Raw genomic sequence first — 18166 nt, forward strand, 5'->3', positions numbered from 1 at the left:
GGTGTACATGAATGAAATTGTCTTCATTTATGTTTTCCATATACTACTTGATTTTTCATTCATATCCAATGTTTCTCATCCATTGAGGTTCACCCATCATTGTTTGTATTCAAATTAATTTTGGCCATGAATTTTGTATTATATATGTGTATACATGTTCAATTTTTATTTACTTTATTTTATTGTGGCAGATTTATTTTCTTGAAGTTGATTGTGTAAAATTGTGAAACAATTTTTTTTCTTTGTAGTAAAGAATGATTTTTAATTCTTTATACAAATTTGTTTAAAAGATCTAACGATAAAAATGATTCATGACTAAGTAAAGGAATTGTATGTTTTCTAAGTTGATTGATATGTTTCTTCAACATGCATTAATGCAGAAAACAAAAATTCTTTCGAGTTTATATAATTTACATATTCACATATTTAAGAAAAAAATAAAAAAAGAAACTCTGATACCAATAATTAAAAAAAATTATAGTAAGTAATGTACAAATACAAAAATAGAAGCAAGGAGAATATTAAGCAATATATACATATATACATACATACATACATACATACATACAGTTTTATATACATATATGTGTTTGATTCAAACACATATTAAAGGTATTACTAATGCCACTACAAATTCTGTTACTTCCACCACAATATGCTATCAACTTGACATGTTTTTTAAAATTTCTTTAATTTAATTTATTTTTTTTGTTGATACTTCTAATATATATATATTTTCTTTAAATTATATAAAAAATAAATTTAATATTAATATATCTTTAAAAATGATTTTTTTTACTAAATTTTTAGTCATAATTTTTTATTCTTATTAAAAAATATATATATATACACATACATATATAATTTTAAAATTTATACTTTGATTTTTAGCATCGACAAAGGGTTTAGATGACATGTGCTATATAGAGATTGTTGTGGCAATAGCAAAAAATATGGTAACATCAATAATACCCTATATTAATATGGTAAGTGTCAAGGACATGAACTAAAAGATGATGCATAAACCAATGAAATCCGTATCAAGAAACAGTGACAAAATAGAAATAAGGAAGTACATATATTAAAAGAAATTGGAAAGGTTTAATGCCAAAAGACAAGAAAACTTGAGACTCTTGAAACTAGACTAGAAGCAAGAAAGAAGTTGACAAGAATGAACAAGGCTTCACTCTTGTCTCTATATATACTATTTAACTAGGGGCTACATGGCGATGTTCTATAGGACCTCCAATAAGTGTTGACTTTGTAGGACACATGCCTTAACATACAAGGCAAGTTTTTCTATGTGTAGGCCACATTGTTAGCTTGGTCTTCAAGCTAACAACATGTGTGGTATATGGCTAACTTGTTGACCACGTTTCTAATTGTCACGGCCATAATCATGTAAGCTAATAATTACATATAAAAATAGGTAGAAGTAAGTAAAAATAGATAAAAGTAAGTTAATTCTATAATATTTAATATGGAAGCTTTTTAGAAACTTCCTAGATGCTATTTTCACTTCATAGGTGTCTTTAATTGACTTTTTGGATTAAAAACGTGGTCAACAAGTTGGCCATGTGCCACACATGTTGTTAGCTTGAAGATCAAGCTAACTATGTGGCCCACACGTAGAAAAACTTGCCTTGTAAGTCAAGGCATGTGCCCTACAAAGTCAACACATATTGGAGGTCCTATAGAACGTCGCCACGTAGCTCTTAGTTAGATAGTATATATAGAGACAAGAGTGAAGGCTTCTTCACTCTTGTCAACTCCTTTCTTGCTTCTAGTCTAGTTTCAAGGGTCTCTAGTTTTCTTGTCTTTTGGCAATAGCCATTCCAGTTTCTCTTTCGATATACATACTTGTTTATTTATATTTTGTTACCTTTCTTTGAGTGAAGGCTCACTTGTCTGAATTATTTTTTCATCGAGTTCATGTCCTTGACACTAATCCATAAAGTCAATTAAAGACACCTATAAAGTCAAATCAATGTCTATGAAGCTTCTAGAAAGCTTCCATACCAAATACTCTAGAATTAACTTACTTTTATCTATTTTTACTTACTTCTACCTATTTATATATGTAATTATTGGCTTACATGAGTTTGTCCATGACATAACCCCCCTTCTAGGGATGAATTCTACGAGAAGCGGTCATCATATGTTGAGGAAATCTATGATGCGACGAATTGTATTTGCCACATACTCTGATCTTTGTTCTCTTTGAAGATGATTGATAGGGCCTCTCAACCATCGGTAGTGTCCCATACCAAGGCAAGAAGACCACCCAGTTATTTGATCATTGTTGAGGCCTTCATAACTTCCTTCGAATAGAACATTTGGAATACTATTAGGAGTTGTTCCTACCTCTAGTAAAATCACCAAACATCGAGAGTCGTTTCCTAAGTCGTGATACCAAATACGTTGTATCTCGCCATCTATTCGAGGAAGAACATGTCGTTCTTGAAGATCTTTATCTCGATTACATCATCTTGAAGGTTGTGACAATCGTAATATTTCGTCTGATAAGTTAGCAAATGAAGGCTCTTGAATCGAATCTGCTGGTTGTTGGTTCTCCATCTCCCGAGCGTCACAACTACAAATAAGCTATAAACAAAGATTGAAAGTAGAATGTTATCTTGCCTAGATGTTGTTTTTTTTATAAAGGAGGTTTTTATCTTGATTTTGATAGATGTCGTCGATGAAAAGCCTCCATCACCTTTGCTGCGTTTGTAAGATTCTTTACTGGCTCCCATGTGCATTGACTAATATTATATCTGTGCCAATGGATAAGATATTCTAATTTATTTTGGCACCGCCTTGAATCTAAGACTTCTTCTACTTTAAACTCTTCATTATTGTCCACTTCTATAGGAGGAGGTGGAGCTTGTCATCTTCTTGATATATCCATTGTCTTGTATGGTTCAAGAAGAGACACGTAGAATACTGGATGGATTTTCATTGACTCCAGTAGATGTAAACGATATGCGACTGGATTGATTTGTATAGAAATAGAAAATGGTCCTAGCCTTTGATAGTCCAACTTGTCACAAGGACGAGTGGTCTTGATATTACGATGAAGTAGCCATACCTTATCACCCAAGTGGAATGGTGGTTGTTCCTTTCGATAGACATCTGCATTGACCTTTTGTTGTTCTTGAGCCTCTTTTAACTGCGTCTTCATCGTTGCATGTAGCTCTGACAAATGAATCACGTAATCTTTCATAACAGGATTATCAACTTTTGAAAAGTCAAAAGTATCAAGTCGTGGATGATAACCATAATTAGCAAAAAAAGGTGTTTGTTTTATAGAAGAATGTACCATGTTATAGTAAGCAAACTCTGCCAATGGCAAAAGAGTTGTCCAATCATCTTCTTGGTAGTTAATGGTACATCTTAAATATTGCTCCAAAACTTGATTAACACGCTCTGTTTGTCCATCAGTTTGAAGATGGAATGCCAAAGATAGTTTTATATCCACTTTTAGAATCTTGAAAAGAGTCCGCCAAAATCTTGATACAAATTGAATTCCCATATCTGATATAATATCCTTGGATAATCTATGATAGCGATAGATATTGTCAAGAAAGAGCTTAGCTATTTCTTTACTTGTGATAGATTTTGTACATGGTACAAAATGTGCCATCTTGGTAAAACGATCTACCATCATGAAAATAGAGTCATAATAAGCTAAGATTGGAAGATCCATGATGAAGTCCATAGAAACAAAAGACTATGGTTGTTTTGGAATGGGTAATGGCTGAAGAAGTCCAAAAAGTCGATGACGAGGAGTTTTTGATCTTGAGCAAACATCACATGATTATACAAAATCTTTAACTGCCTTCCACATTTGAGGCCACCAAAAATCCCTAGATATCAGCTCTAAAGTCTTATTGTATCCAAAATGTCCTGCTATTGGGAAGTCGTGACGAGCTTCAAGAATACACAAACGTGCTTCTCCTTTTGGAACATATAGGCATCCTTTGAAATAGAGTAGGTTGTTCTTGAATTCGAATTTAGAAGGATCATGAGATTTAGAAGAATTATTTTTGATATCATGAACAAGAGGATCTGAAGACATACTTAACTGGACTTGCTTGAGAAAAGTTAAATCAACAATCAATGTTGATTTTATTGCTCGAAGATGAAATTGCTCTAGCTTTAAGAGAACCGTTCTTTGTTGCTCAAAAGTTGCATCTCCTTCTTTTGGTGCAAGATAAGAATGTCTAGATAAGGCATTAGACAAACCTTATTATTTTCTTAGTGGATAAGTGATGATGAACTCGAATCTCGATAAAGATATACTCCAATGAGCTTGACAATGATTTAATATATGTGCTGATATGAAATACTCGAGGTTCTTGTGATCCATATACATGGTGACTAGACTGGAAGCACCTTCTAGATAATGATGCTATTCTTGAATAGAATCTACAATTGCAAGAAGTTCTTTGTCATGGATCTCATAATTGATTTCTACTGTTGAGAATTTTCTTGAATGAAAGGCTACTGGATGAAGTTTGTCATCTGTTCCCATTCGTGATAAAACCGCACCCAAAGCAAAGTCCGATGCATCTGTTTCCATAAAGAATGCTTTGAAAAAATCAACACGATACAAGATTGGTGCAGAAACAAACACTGTCTTCAAAGATTCAAAAGCAACTTCCGCTTCTTGATTCCATTGGAGTTTGTCTTTACAAGTCAAACGTGTAAGTGGAGCTGCAACTCCAGAGAAGTCTTTGATGAAGATCTGATAGTAGTTGCCAAATCTCAAAAAGCATTGGACATCTCTTATCGTTTTTGAGATCTTCCAATCTATAATAGTTTGAACTTTCTTAGGATCCATCATAAGTGCATTATTTGAAATGATGTAACCTAAGAAATCGACTTGAATAGTGTAGAATACACACTTTTCTGTCTTGGCATAGAGTCTTGTATCTCTTAATTTTGTAACACATGACGAACATGAAGTTGATGTTCTTTTGGATTCTTAGAATAGATCAAGATGTCGTCTAGATAACATACCACAAAATCGTCCAAAAACTCTCGAAAAACATCATTCATTAGATGTTGAAAAGCTGCTGGTGTATTTGTAAGTCCAAAAGGGATGACATTGTATTCAAAATGTCCATACCTAGTTCAAAACGCAGTCTTCTATTCATCTCTTTCTTTGATGTGTACTAGATTGTATGCTCCATGGAGATCTATTTTTATATAGATCTTAGTTTGATTGAGCTGATCAAGAAGTCTAGATATTAAAGGTAGTGGATATCTGTTCTTGATGGTAATCTTGTTGAGTCCTCGATAATCAACATACATCCGCAATGATCCATCTTTTTTCTTCACAAATAAGATTGGAGCTCCTGCTCGGAATTTAGAATGGCGTATGAAATTATTGGCTAGATTTTCTTCAATATACTCCTTGAATTCAGTCAACTCATTTTGTGATAAACTATAGATTGGTTCGAATGGCGATTGTGCTCCTTCTTGAAGGTCAATTGAGCAATCATAGGGACGATGTTCTGGGAGTGTATCCGCATTCTTTTTTTCAAATACATCTTAAAATTCTTGATATTGGCTTGGAATGCCACTTGAAGTCTTTTCACCAGTAGAAACAGGTGTTGCATAAATAATATATGGTGATTCTTTCATAGCAGCATGCAAGAAAGCTTTTGCACCTATAAATACAGGTTTAATTGAACTGAACTTATGACTCTCTACTTGATTAACTACACTGTTAGTTATACTTTTAGAGAAAGTAAGAGTTCGAGAAATCCAATCTATTTGAGGGTTGTATTTTTCTAACCACGATAAACCTAAAATGACTAGATTAGAGGGAGATTTAATGATATTAAATACTACAAAACTATTATGACCATTGATTATTACTTCTATAGGAAGGATTTCATAAGTAATATCTCCAGAAGACAATGGACGACCATCTATGACTTCTACATGAACAAGTTTAGTTTTCTTTAGTAAAGATATGCTATGTCTTTTAGTAAATTCTTCATCTAAAAAACACGTTGAGGCTCCTGAATCTAACAAGGCAGAGACTTTGTAATGTTTAGGTCCTAAAATAACATTTAATGTAAAACAAGGAGAGGGCTCTGAGGAGAGAATAGGACCTTTATTAGAAGTTGTGCAAGGTTCCAGCCGCACGGTCCCTATTATAGCTGGACAAACTCGTTTTGACAAACATATTATCTTCTTTCAAAGCCATACTCCTCATTTTGTGATTGCGTCATTTCTTTGGACAATGTTGAACAGTGTGCTTTGGTTCTCTACAATATAAACATAATCCTTCTTGACGACGACGAGTCTTTTCTTGCTCAGTAAGAGGTTTGAAACGTATTGCATCAATTTGCATATCCTCTACTTCCGAATGTATGTGTTGAAGAGGTGTTGGTGTTGCCATTGAATTATAGTAACGTTGAGGTCCACTTATACGGTTCTCAGATCGGAATTCAAAAAAGCGATTGTCACACTTCACAGCAAAGTCAATTGCTTGACTCAATGTTTGAGGATCAGGTAAGTTGAGCATTAATTTTTTTACCTCATATTGTAATCCGTAGAAAAATTGGCTAATAAGTGCAGCATCATTCCACTTGATATCAATTGTAAGTTGTCAAAATTGTGAAGCATATAACGTTACTGATCAATTGCTTTATCGTAAAATATGGAACTTATTGGTTGCAACACAAATTGCATCATGTTCTCCATACATGGATCAAAACTCTGCCAAAAAAGCCTCTAAATTATCTAATATTGGATCTCGTCGTTCAAAAAAAGATAAAAATCATGATAGTGCTAAACCTGAAAGAAGCGTACCAATGAATCTTACTTGCGATCCTAGAGTTGGATAGCTTTGGGATTGAAGTTCAATCACAAGTTGCACTTGATTGATAAATCCTCGAAACTTGGATCTGCTGCCATCAAACTTCTCGGGTAGGGCAATTCTTGGTTCTCTAACATTTGAAGGGCGTTCCACCATAGGAAAAGGGATATGATTTGGTACAGATGTTGAAGCAGCTCCAATCATTTCTATATCTTCACTTCCTGCCAATCTTGTTGCTCCTTGTGGTGGTAAATTGAGTTGATGCATTGCAAGCATTAACTCCCTCAATCGCTCTTGCATTTGTGCCATTGCACTCTTCATTTCAGCAAGTTCTGCCATGATAGTACTTATAAAAGAGAAGATGTCTAATATAACTCAAGACAAATAGAAGAGAGGACTTGAGAACAAAGAAAATACTAAGGAAAATATCAGTTTAGAAGAGGGTAATCCGCAACTTCTAATATGCTTGTATCTTATCAAGAAAAATGGGTAATCCACTCTTAATCAAGATTAGACAAAGCTTTGATATTGTACGTGTACTCTTATCAATCTGTCAAGGACATGAACTAAAAGATGATGCATAAACCAATGAAATCTGTATTAAGAAAGAGTGACAAAATAGAAATAAGGAAGTACATATATTAAAAGAAATTGGAAAGGCTTAATTGCAAAAGACAAGAAAACTTGAGACTCTTGAAACTAGACTAGAAGCAAGAAAGGAGTTGACAAGAGTGAAGAAGGCTTCACTCTTGTCTCTATATATACTATTTAACTAGGGGCTACGTGGCGACATTCTATAGGACCTTCAATAAGTGTTGACTTTGTAGGACACATGCCTTGACTTATAAGGCAAGTTTTTCTATGTGTGGGCCACATTGTTAGCTTGGTCTTCAAGCTAACAACATGTGTGGCACATGGCTAACTTGTTGATCACGTTTCTAATCCATAAAGTCAATTAAAGACACCTATAAAGTCAAATCAATATCTATGAAGCTTCTAAAAAGCTTCCATACCAAATACTATAGAATTAACTTACTTTTATCTACTTTTACTTATTTCTACCTATTTATATATGTAATTATTGGCTTACATGAGCATGTCCATAACAATAAGATATCAAAAACATAAAAATTTTACTATATAAAAGTGAAATGTGTATTCATAATTTATTTTAATTGTAGCCAAAGACCAAAATGATTTTCGTTTTTTTAAATCTATTTTATTGTTATGTAAAAATATCAAAATTGTGCCAAGTTGTTTGAGCAAAGATTTTTGAATATTTGATTTTATGAAATATTTCGATTGTACGTTTATTTATTTGTATAATGAATGATCAACTTTTGTAAAACTAATGTGATTTTTTAAATTAAGATCTATTACATCATTAAGAAATTGTAGCCATTTGCAAATGGACAATTGAAAAGGATTAAATAATTTTTCATAATATAATTTGGCTTATCATTCTATCTATAATTATTTTATATTTATATTTTAATTAAATTTTGACTTTTTAAACGAATCATTGAAAATATTAGTAATCTAAAACAACTAAATAACTAATAGAAAAATTCTAGTTCAATATAATATTTTAAAAAAATTCATTTAGTATATATTTTATTCAATTTTTTTCATGATTTTTATTGTATTTTAAAAGTACAAGTGATGTGTGGTATATGTTAACATACATGCTTATGAGTGTGGGTACATATAAACTTACATATAATCATTTATAGCTTTAATGACCAAAAGTTAATACATAGAGATAGATTTTTTTTGAAAAAGACATATGGGGCCACTTGAATAAATCCATAACTCAAAAATATATGGATGACATTTGAAGGAAAAGTATAGAGTTTTTGAGAAGGTCCAAAAATTCATGACAATATCCAAACACACTAAGTGATGGTTTGTTTAATTTCTTCAGCAATTTATATTTCTTATATTTTTTAACCTACTGTTAAATGTGTTTCTAACCTAATATTATTATTTTTTTATTTCTTACATAATTTTTTCATATCCATAAGAAATGCTCGTCTATCCAGTGAATCTACATAAATAAAGAAACAGTCCACAATGTATATATATATATATATATATATATACATATATTTCAATTTTTAAATGCCAAAATTTTCAATTTTCAAATCAAACAATGAATGCCTACACCAATATCCGTAATTAGTATGTAAATCTGAATAGTGTATATTTTAATTAGTGTGATACACACTATTTATAGGATAGGGTTTGCTGGTTGCTTCGTTGGCTGTAGAATAGGTGGAGAACTGTAAAAGTCAAATTGCTTATGTAGAAATTATTATACTTACATGTGGTACTCTAGACAAGCAATTAGTTCACTTCAATACCATGCACTTGTTTATAATATTTTTTCGTCTACATTCTTATTTCTAATTAGTGTGTATTCCCAATTAGTGTAATATACACTATAAACCGGGCACTCATGTGCTAGAGGCACTTTGCAAATAGTATGATCCACACTAATTATGGATATTGGTGTAGTTAGGAGATGTTGCATGGACTTTGTGTGATATACATCCAAAGCAACAAACACTCTGATTACATGAAATGCAGATGAGATGTTTGCAAAGTAGGAGAACAATTAAAGTACAGAGTTACTATATTTCTGCATCCAAGAGCAGAAGTTTTCACCCGTCCATGAATGACTAAGAATAGCGGCCAATGCCACGTTCCATGCTCTGACAGATAACGCTTCCTGAGCAAAAAAACAAAATAAAAACGATATAATAAAGGAAGAACAACAAGAGTCCATGAGCACCAATCCAACCTCGCCGCATCAAATTAGATAAAGACCATATGCTGCTCCATTTCACCAGCGTGGAGGCTGAGGGTCATTCTGATCCTTTGGATTAGAGATCCAACCGTCAGATGAGTGCCTTGTGCTAAGAAACGGTTGGGTACTGGGAAATCAGAGTAGTCCTCAGTTGGGGCTCCTCCGCTGGGCATGGGATGTGCCTCAAAATAATAAAAATCACGTTGCGGCATGATTTTCCCGACGATCACAATTCGAATGGCCTGATCGGTCGCCACGCGCGCCTCTAGATTGAGCTGACACGAGCGTGGGTTTAAAGAAGATCGGATTTGGTGGAGCGTGCAGTGAGGTTCAGTATTGCGGTCGAAAGTCGGCGCTGTTCTGGGTGCACGCTGTGTGTGTGTGTGTGAGAGAGAGAGAGAGAGAGAGAGAGAGAGATGTGATTAGAATCGTATTGTTGCAGATTTTTTCGTCACAAGGGTGATCCATGCGATTTCCGACCTAGTGACGCCTTTAGTTGGAACTGTGCTGACGAGAGTACCCAAATAACTGTATTAAGAGTTCTAGACATCTCTCTGGGCGCTGGTCGCGAATGATGGTATTGAAACCCAGTGCCTCTACTGGAGAATCTGCCTGGCTGTGGATCTTTCGACAGTTAGAGCTCTTCTTGATCGATTCAGTGTGGTTGGATGATGGAGAGGCAGTCTACTGCTGAGTGACTCAAAGTAACACTGGTAGAGTACATGTAAACCCAGTTTCGTGTTCATTAAAAGAACCCGATGTCTAGATTTCAACTCGGTGATGCGTACCTTAACTCTATCCTCAGGACATCTGAGTCGTCTTTCAGTTCCAGATTGGCATTTTAGTAAGAAGCTGAGTACCAGCAGCTTGAGCTTACGGCCTTGGAGATGACTTCTGTAATGTCCTCATAGCTCGATTATCCATTTCCGTATCCATGAAGGATCTGTTGTCACTATATAAATCGATCACACTTCATGCATACTGTCTAAATTGTCTCATTAGATCTTTTTAGTAAGGCTTCATGTTTTTCAAGCTTAGTTGAATTCTACGTAACCTCTCCATCGATCACACTGAGTTTGCGCTTGAATGAGAGTTCGCAAAATTAAACAAGCTTGTCCTTTCTTGTTATGCAAGGAAACTGGTTATCATCGATGATGGAGTCGGGAAGCATTGCTAAAGTATTATCTCAGGTGATCGCTGTAGCTTGTAATTATGATCAAGGTCTAGTGACCACACTAGATTGATTGAGGCAGCCCCGCTCAGCAATCCTCATCAGAGTATTCATTCTGCTGCATATGCGTTCGTCAATCGGGAGTATGCATGCAAGTGGACAGGGTACAAACTGGGATTGGTCTTCCATACTGTATCAATTAAGAGAGAAAATTCCAGGGAAAAATTAGAGGAGCAAGGCCGCTCAGAGGTTAAGTCACGACCCCTCAATATTCACCCTCCAAAAATGGAACATTCACCTTCAGTCGACAATCTCCTGGACATATTCTGGGACGTGTCTGTCAATTTCGCAGACAAGGCAGTGACTTCCTTGTCAATTGACCAGAGAGCCCCCGAATGGTCCTTTCAAGAATTTTTCAAGGAGAGTCTTACCGCCACTCCAGGTCTCGGACCCTCGCGGCCAGCTTGCAAGAGCCGATTCCTGATTGATCATGCCGATGTCAAAGAGGGCAAGCCCGAGAAACAGGATGTTAAGGAGTCGCATCGCAGCATGGGAACAGGGGCAGACAAAGAGCCTTTAATCAGTTCAGGGGATCTTCAAATGTATCCCCACTCAGGCAGCTCAGATTTTTCGACATTCATGGTGACGAGAAGTGAGGATGTTCGGATTGTGGATGACGACGATCCATGTGATGCGGTGGAGGGCGCTCTGAATCCTTTCTTCTGCGGTTTTCCTGACGTAAGTGAGGGTAGTGCTGCTCATGCTCGAATGTCTGGAACCACCATCGAGCTGAACAGAGAGGATGGGTTCAGGAATCCACAAGAATACGAATGCTTTCTGAAACATAAGCTGGAGATTGCTTGTGCAGCCGTCGCCATCACTCAGGTACTTTGGGACATTCTATTGAAGTATGCAATTTTATGACAGTTTAAGACATGTCTTTGTTGGCATCTCAAGTTCTTTTTTATAAGTTCATTCAGGTGGATTGAATTTAACCGATCACGCAATAGAGTTCAAGGGGTATTCAAAGCCTATCCTTGCAGTAGGGAAGCGATAACTGGATTTCTCACAGAAACAGCATTCGCCAGGTTTGTTTGATGAGATGGGAGTTTGAATAAGACTGGAGGAATCCGTAATCTCATAGCCTGTTAGAGATCTCGTTTTCATGATTCCCTTATATTATTCAGGCTATGACTGCAGCAGCAATGTCACATCAGGTAGTGCGGAATATGGATATTTGATGATTATTCGTCGGGCTCACTCTTAGTGCAAAGTAAAAATATGCTAATGACAAGGATAGTGATTTAATCTGGAACTTGATTTTACAGCATGCAAAGGCAAGTGGAACAAGAGCAGCAGAAGCTAACGTTAAACGAGCGGAGCCAGTATCTAAAAACCACAAACCTGGTAACGTTCTTATCAGGGTATTTTTGCTATCGTCTCTCTGAGGATTCTGTGGTTCCTGAGTGCGCCACTAGTCGGAATCGCCTGAAGTCTCAACTTCGGCTACATTGCTTGTGCGGGCCAAAAAGCAGATGGGAGAGGGAGTTCAGTTGAAGTGAGTCTGATCAAGTGTTCACTTGTGCAGGAACTCGAGCTCTCAAACGAAAATCACCAACTGGCGACACTTCTGTTGCAGAAGTGGGAAAGTCTCGACCCATCACCAGCAGTTCGGAAGTCTCTGAGGATGAGGAATATGGCGAGCAACACGGAAAGGAAGCACCTAGAGACATTAAGCGCGCTAAGAGGTCTCTAGTCTGAGCATCAAAATCCATTCAGAAATGAGCACAACTGTATGAGAACTTTGTTTAGCATGCCATCAATTCTCGCTATTAACAACTTGAGCTGTTGTGGTCGCACAGAATGCTTTCAAACCGCGAATCGGCTAGAAGATCTCGCAGGAGAAAACAGACTCACTTAAGTATTCTGGAAACGCAAGTAGCCCAACTGAGAGTTGAGAATGGCAATTTGGTGCAAAAGCTCCAGGATTTTAACCACAAGTTCCACGAAGCGGCAATTGACCACCGTATCCTCAAGGCAGATTGCGAGGCTTTACGTGCCAAGGTCCGATTTCGCCAGCGCTCTAGAACGTCATCTTTCAGTCATTTGGAATATACTCACATATTAATTGTTCATGCCGAGTTCGTCTTCTTAATGCATTTGGAATATCTGCATTTAATGCAGTTGAGCTTGGCTAAACGAGATTTGATGGCGAGGCACGGACAAATCTCTGGTGGGCAACTTTTCGCGGTCACCAGCTTAAGATACATGATGCCTCACGGAATGCTGCCTGTCGCAGATGAATCAGATCAATTCATCCAACAGGTGAAGGGGACGAATCCTGTGTTACACCAAGATCACCAACAGAGTAAGGCTAGTCTCGATAAGATGGGAAGAACCCCATCGATGCAGCATGTTGCCAACCAGGAGCATTTGAACAAGCGCATGCGGAGTGAGGTCTGCTGCAATACACCCTCCTGGAACAGCTACTAGGAAATGGAGGGCTCAGTCACGATGGAGCAACATGACATCTAAAGGATGAACTTTCTGATTTCAGTGCAAGGCGCAAAGCTTGTTTAACATTATTATGTTCAATTTATACTGTCGTTACTCCAAGGCATCAAAACTTACCAATGACAATCGTAATTACACTTGTCTACATCAAATCTCGACTGATTTGACTGATCGAATCTATTAGCAGCAGGTGCATACAGTAATCAGTGTGATGTAGCACGGACGCGAACGGCAATTGAAAGGAACGGAGTAATCTAGTTTTATTCAATTGTGATGACACGACGAATACACAGATACAACAGAGTTATGGAGGCAAATACTTCCATCGGTTGTAAACAGATCCCACAGCTCCTGTCGACACCCCTCCAAGAATAAGTCAAACAATCCGCTGGTGAAGTAATTGATTGTTCACTTGCGTACTTGGGTTCATGAAAAATCAGCTACTTCTCAGTCTATAAGCTCCTACTTTCATAATTCTGTACAACGCAAATTCTCTAAACTGCACTCCAACTGCCCTACATAGCGTTTGTAAAATGAAAAATCCAACACAGTTGTGCGTTCATCTTGCTGGCAGCTAAGGCAGATCAGTGAAGTTGTAAGGGCATAGAGAGCTCGTGATCCACCTTGTCGGATTCTATCATTGCTTGACCGTGAAATCCATAGACTACCTTTCTGTACCCATTGTTCAGGGAGCCGTAGCAGAACAAAATGAGAGGGCTAGGATAATAGCTCACTGATCCAAAGTATGCATTGAAACATTCAATCTGCTAGCCATGATTCATATACGAATGTTAAAAAAATCCTCGACTTCCAGTACATCAAGTGTCCTTCCAGTCTCCTCTTTTATGGCTCATCAGGGACTCAGTACAGATGGCAAAGCATCCGATAAGACCAAAGAACTTTTGGGGCAAAGCTAGCCTTCAATCCTCATGCTGCTCCAACATAGAGTGCTCATCATCCAAGGACACACCCCACACAGGATTATTGCAGCCTGGCCCTCCACGAATTCGCTTCTGTAAGTGTTCGAGACTTGCAACCCGTTGCATTGATGGTGTTCGGCCCATTTTGATTCCAGTAAATCCTTGCTGTTGTTCCTGCTGCAATACAGGAGCTTGTTGCATATACTGTGTACCATTACCCCCAGATGAGTACGTCAAATATCTTGAGGCAGACAGTGGCAAATCCATGGATGCAACTTGTCCATTAGTTGTCCCAGATACCATGCTTTCTGCCATCTTCAGCTGCAACAATATGCGACCAAATATCAAAACTATTGAAAATCGATGCTAGTGTCTTCAACATGGGCAAATCTCAACGATAACTGTCTAATTCAATCTGCATTGAGGCATCAAATGCACCCACTGGATCAGAGAGGTCAACGAAGTCATCCTCGGAGCATCACAAAGTAATAGTTTTAGGTCAACTTTCGATTTAACCATGTTAGGTATTAACCTTGGCTTGCAAAGTTGCCACATCTGTCTTCAGAACACGATTTTCTAGAGCGGCTTCTTGAAACTTGATTGTGATTTCTGTTACTCTCTTCAAGATGGTGTTATTCTCAGCGCGCAACTGAGCAACCTGGAAACACGCTAAAGTAATATTTTAAGAGGCATTCCACATAACATATTGTAGAAACGTACCATGCAAAAATCTTCACAAATCTGCCTAACAAGAATAACGCCACCAATTAAATATTTGTTCTCACATTCACAAATTTATTGATTCCGCAAGTAGGATTGATGCATCAAACCTGGGTCTCAAGTTCAGTCAAATGTGCTTGCTTTCTTCTCCGTGATCTTCGCGCTGACTCTCTGTTGGATAGCATCCTGTAAATATGTCAAATAAAACACAATCAGGTAACCGCAAACGATAATTCCAGAATGGATACACCCGCAAAAGTTACATTCCAGTACGGGCTTTAATCATTCACCATTCGTTGTGGAACCCCACCACCTTTTTCTCTTCCCAGGTAGAAAAACACACCTGAGCTTCTTTACCTGTCTTGAGCTACCCATAGTCATAAGAGAAAACAAGACCCCCTAGAAGCACAACAGAATCATAAGCTTGGTCACCTCTTCACACGTTTAATATCACCAGGCGGCACATTTTGGCCCTGCTCTGATTCATCATCCTCCGAAACATCCGAACCACTTGTAACAGCTCGAGTTCTGGTTGGAGGAACCATAGCCCCATATTCAGGCTTTGGAGGCAGCGCAGGAATACCAATTGGATCTCCACTACCCATAACACCTGAAAATTAACCATTGATGGTTAGATAATTTTCCACTCAAAGACAAGATGCCCCTACAGTACATTTTTCTCTCTTACGCCTGAAAGGTGAGTAAAAGGTCTACACAAGAGACCATCAGGCAATGAAATCAGCAGAGTTGCTTGAAAGTACGACAGCGGAAGCAAGACATACCATGAGTCTTACAAAGTCATGTGTACGATCTTATCTGATATTACAACCACATTCGATGCGAAGATCACAGAATAAAGAACCATCAAAATTCCAGTGCCTTGCTTGGTAAGAGTACCAGGTATTAATGTCAGAGGCGTGGTAAATGGTCACATAAAATTTGGATACAAACATTAAGTGATACGTACCATATGCTCCTGGGGAAATGCTTGACTGCGGGGCTAGTGGCCCAACTTTAGCTCCTCCCGCAGCAGACTGCTTGCAAAAACACCAGAATCCTTACATACTAAGACGATCTTACATTATATGTTTCTGCTGGGTTTTGCGCAATAATAGAAGTTACGCAAAAAATCGGCATGCGGACGACATTAATATGAATATGAACTAACGGATAGTGAACATCCAGAAATACAATTATAATCCTGCAACTATTTTGTAGGATATCAATTCACCCTAAGAAAAGGTTGCACAGACAAAGGGCCCACAAAATAACAGGGGAAAGAAACTTAATGGAAGGAGTATTATTACAGTTCCATACGTCGTTATCTGATTGAAGAGGCGGAAACCTTACCCGACTGAGGGCAACTGCTGCACAAGCCAGATCGAGTTTATGCTTAAGAAAGAACTCGTATTCCTGCGGACTATTTGTCACGGTCGCAGCGCTCTCTACCTCGTGTCGAATACCTGAAAACAAAGGATTCAAGGCATCCTCTACGTGATCAACAATACCGCTCATCGTAGGCACCTCTAGTTTAGGTGGTAGAGTTGGAAGCATGCGCGGCACTTTATCAGCCTCGCTGGAACAGTCCAATTCTTCTTTAGATACCTCGGTTCTGTTTTCAGACGTTTTAGGAGAAGCAGGGCTCGCAGGACTTGGAGAACTTGGAGGGTCGGTGTCATCTTCATCATCATTATTATCCCTAATATCCTCATTGTTAAACCTGCTTTTCGACCGCGCAAACCCTCCGCCGGCTTCACTCACTCTCAGAAACTCCTGAAATGCATACTCAGAGGCGCTCCGATTCATACCCCTGTCCTCCTTTGTCCTGAGAGACCCCACAACCGGAATATGGGTGTCTTCATCGTCTTCCACATCTTCTGGAATTGATACAATTGGGCCTTTCGCATCTCCCTGAGTATCCAACTTCCAGAATGTACCCAAGATATCATCAACAGAAAAATTTCGCTGCATCTTGGCAGCCTCTGGAATCCGTCCCCCGCGACGAGCAATCCAAGAGATTCCTTCAAGATCCCAAAACGATGTCTGAACTACTAACACTCGACTCGCGCTGTAATTCACATCAATCAGCAACGCAAACTTCCCTGTAGCATTCGTGCCGACAAAACCGAGTGGGGGCGTTACAGTTCTACACAACCCATCAGCTCTTCAATCACTTCCGCCATATCCCCCTTGCACACATTCCTAAAATCATACCACACAAGCTCAATTGCTGCAACATTAATACCGCCCCGACCTAAATCCCCTTCAAACCACTACACATAAGAATCAATCCAAAGTTGCAGGGACGACTTCCGCATTTCCTCCTTCACAACCATGAGCACGTGATTTTACCCCTGCAACACAACCCAGCTTCCTAATCACACGAAAACACCCCGATCTCCGCGCGTAGAATAATCGGCATTGACCACTTTACGCTGGAACAACAATCTCCCACAACTCAGCTGAACGAATCAACCACACACAATACCACCCACACATAGAGGCCCAAAGGCGTGCTACAAGACGACCCGGCAGCACGTTTCTCGTAGGAAATTAAGACTAACACGGCTCTCCACCACAGCACCTTTTTTTCCTTTTCCTGGTCCTTCTCTCGATGATACTGCAGCTGTGCGACAATTTACTGCGCTCATCGAGAATCCTTAAGCTCGTTAATCAATCGAACGGCCTAGAAAATTGGCGAAAAAACGCTCTCTTCTGGTCGTGGAATATATCTTAATTCCAAGGCTGTCGTAACCCCTACCAAATCACCCACCCGTGGAAAAAACCCCGAAACCCTTAGGTGGTTCGCGACTTTGCGGCACAGCGAGGCGCGGAAGGGGGCAACTAACTGACGCGCTCCTATTCTCGTCCCCAATAGCTCTCCATCGTCGCCAGGGACATCGACATCGGCATCGCCAAACACCACCCCACCTACCCTACCCCCTCCCGCAACGCCTCTACGCAACTCTTTATTTTTTTTTTCCCACTATCTGGACAGATACCTCTAACAAGCTATTTAAAAACTCCTCCATAATCGAAAATCCACAACCAAGAGTTGGAATTTACACAGGACAAAAATAAAAATAAAGGTGCTTTTAAACCACCACTCTACCCATCCGTTCATGGTCCAGCTGCGACCAGGATACCACCCCCATGTCCCCACTTAATACCGAAGGGTGTTATGTGGATGGTACAGT

At 38.4% G+C, this 18166-nt stretch overlaps 2 protein-coding genes across 2 annotated transcripts; one reads left to right on the plus strand and one right to left on the minus strand.

Moving 5' to 3' along the window:
- Nucleotides 1-10218: 10218 nt before the first annotated feature.
- Nucleotides 10219-13452, plus strand: LOC112287006 (uncharacterized). The gene is made up of 6 exons (XM_090253324.1): nucleotides 10219-10307; nucleotides 10866-11700; nucleotides 12144-12222; nucleotides 12404-12563; nucleotides 12678-12879; nucleotides 13000-13452. Exons 1-6 carry the CDS (start codon nucleotides 10219-10221, stop codon nucleotides 13306-13308), a joined length of 1674 nt encoding a protein of 557 aa, XP_090109450.1. The 3' UTR covers nucleotides 13309-13452.
- A 112-nt stretch (nucleotides 13453-13564) lies between these two features.
- LOC112287005 (basic leucine zipper 63) lies at nucleotides 13565-17804 on the minus strand. The gene is made up of 6 exons (XM_024529577.3): nucleotides 16320-17804; nucleotides 15937-16003; nucleotides 15402-15579; nucleotides 15080-15155; nucleotides 14782-14907; nucleotides 13565-14570 (listed from the first exon to the last, which is right to left on the minus strand). The coding sequence occupies exons 1-6, from the start codon at nucleotides 16938-16940 to the stop codon at nucleotides 14250-14252; spliced, it is 1389 nt and encodes a 462-aa protein (XP_024385345.1). The 5' UTR covers nucleotides 16941-17804; the 3' UTR covers nucleotides 13565-14249.
- Nucleotides 17805-18166: the final 362 nt, after the last annotated feature.

The sequence above is a fragment of the Physcomitrium patens genome, chromosome 9, assembly GCF_059467195.1.
Source record: "Physcomitrium patens ecotype Gransden chromosome 9, ASM5946719v1, whole genome shotgun sequence".
NCBI classification, from domain to species: domain Eukaryota; kingdom Viridiplantae; phylum Streptophyta; class Bryopsida; order Funariales; family Funariaceae; genus Physcomitrium; species Physcomitrium patens.

Coding starts and splice junctions, on each gene's coding strand:
- LOC112287005 (XM_024529577.3), bottom strand. CDS start 16,940: ATGCAGCGAAATTTTTCTGTTGATGATATCTTGGGTACATTCTGGAAG. Junction 16,004..16,319: donor CAGCAGTTGCCCTCAGTCGG/GTAAGGTTTCCG, acceptor TTTTGCAAGCAG/TCTGCTGCGGGAGGAGCTAA. Junction 15,156..15,401: donor GATATTAAACGTGTGAAGAG/GTGACCAAGCTT, acceptor ACATATTTACAG/GATGCTATCCAACAGAGAGT.
- LOC112287006 (XM_090253324.1), top strand. CDS start 10,219: ATGGTATTGAAACCCAGTGCCTCTACTGGAGAATCTGCCTGGCTGTGG. Junction 11,701..12,143: donor CAGCCGTCGCCATCACTCAG/GTACTTTGGGAC, acceptor TTGATTTTACAG/CATGCAAAGGCAAGTGGAAC. Junction 12,564..12,677: donor GACATTAAGCGCGCTAAGAG/GTCTCTAGTCTG, acceptor GTGGTCGCACAG/AATGCTTTCAAACCGCGAAT.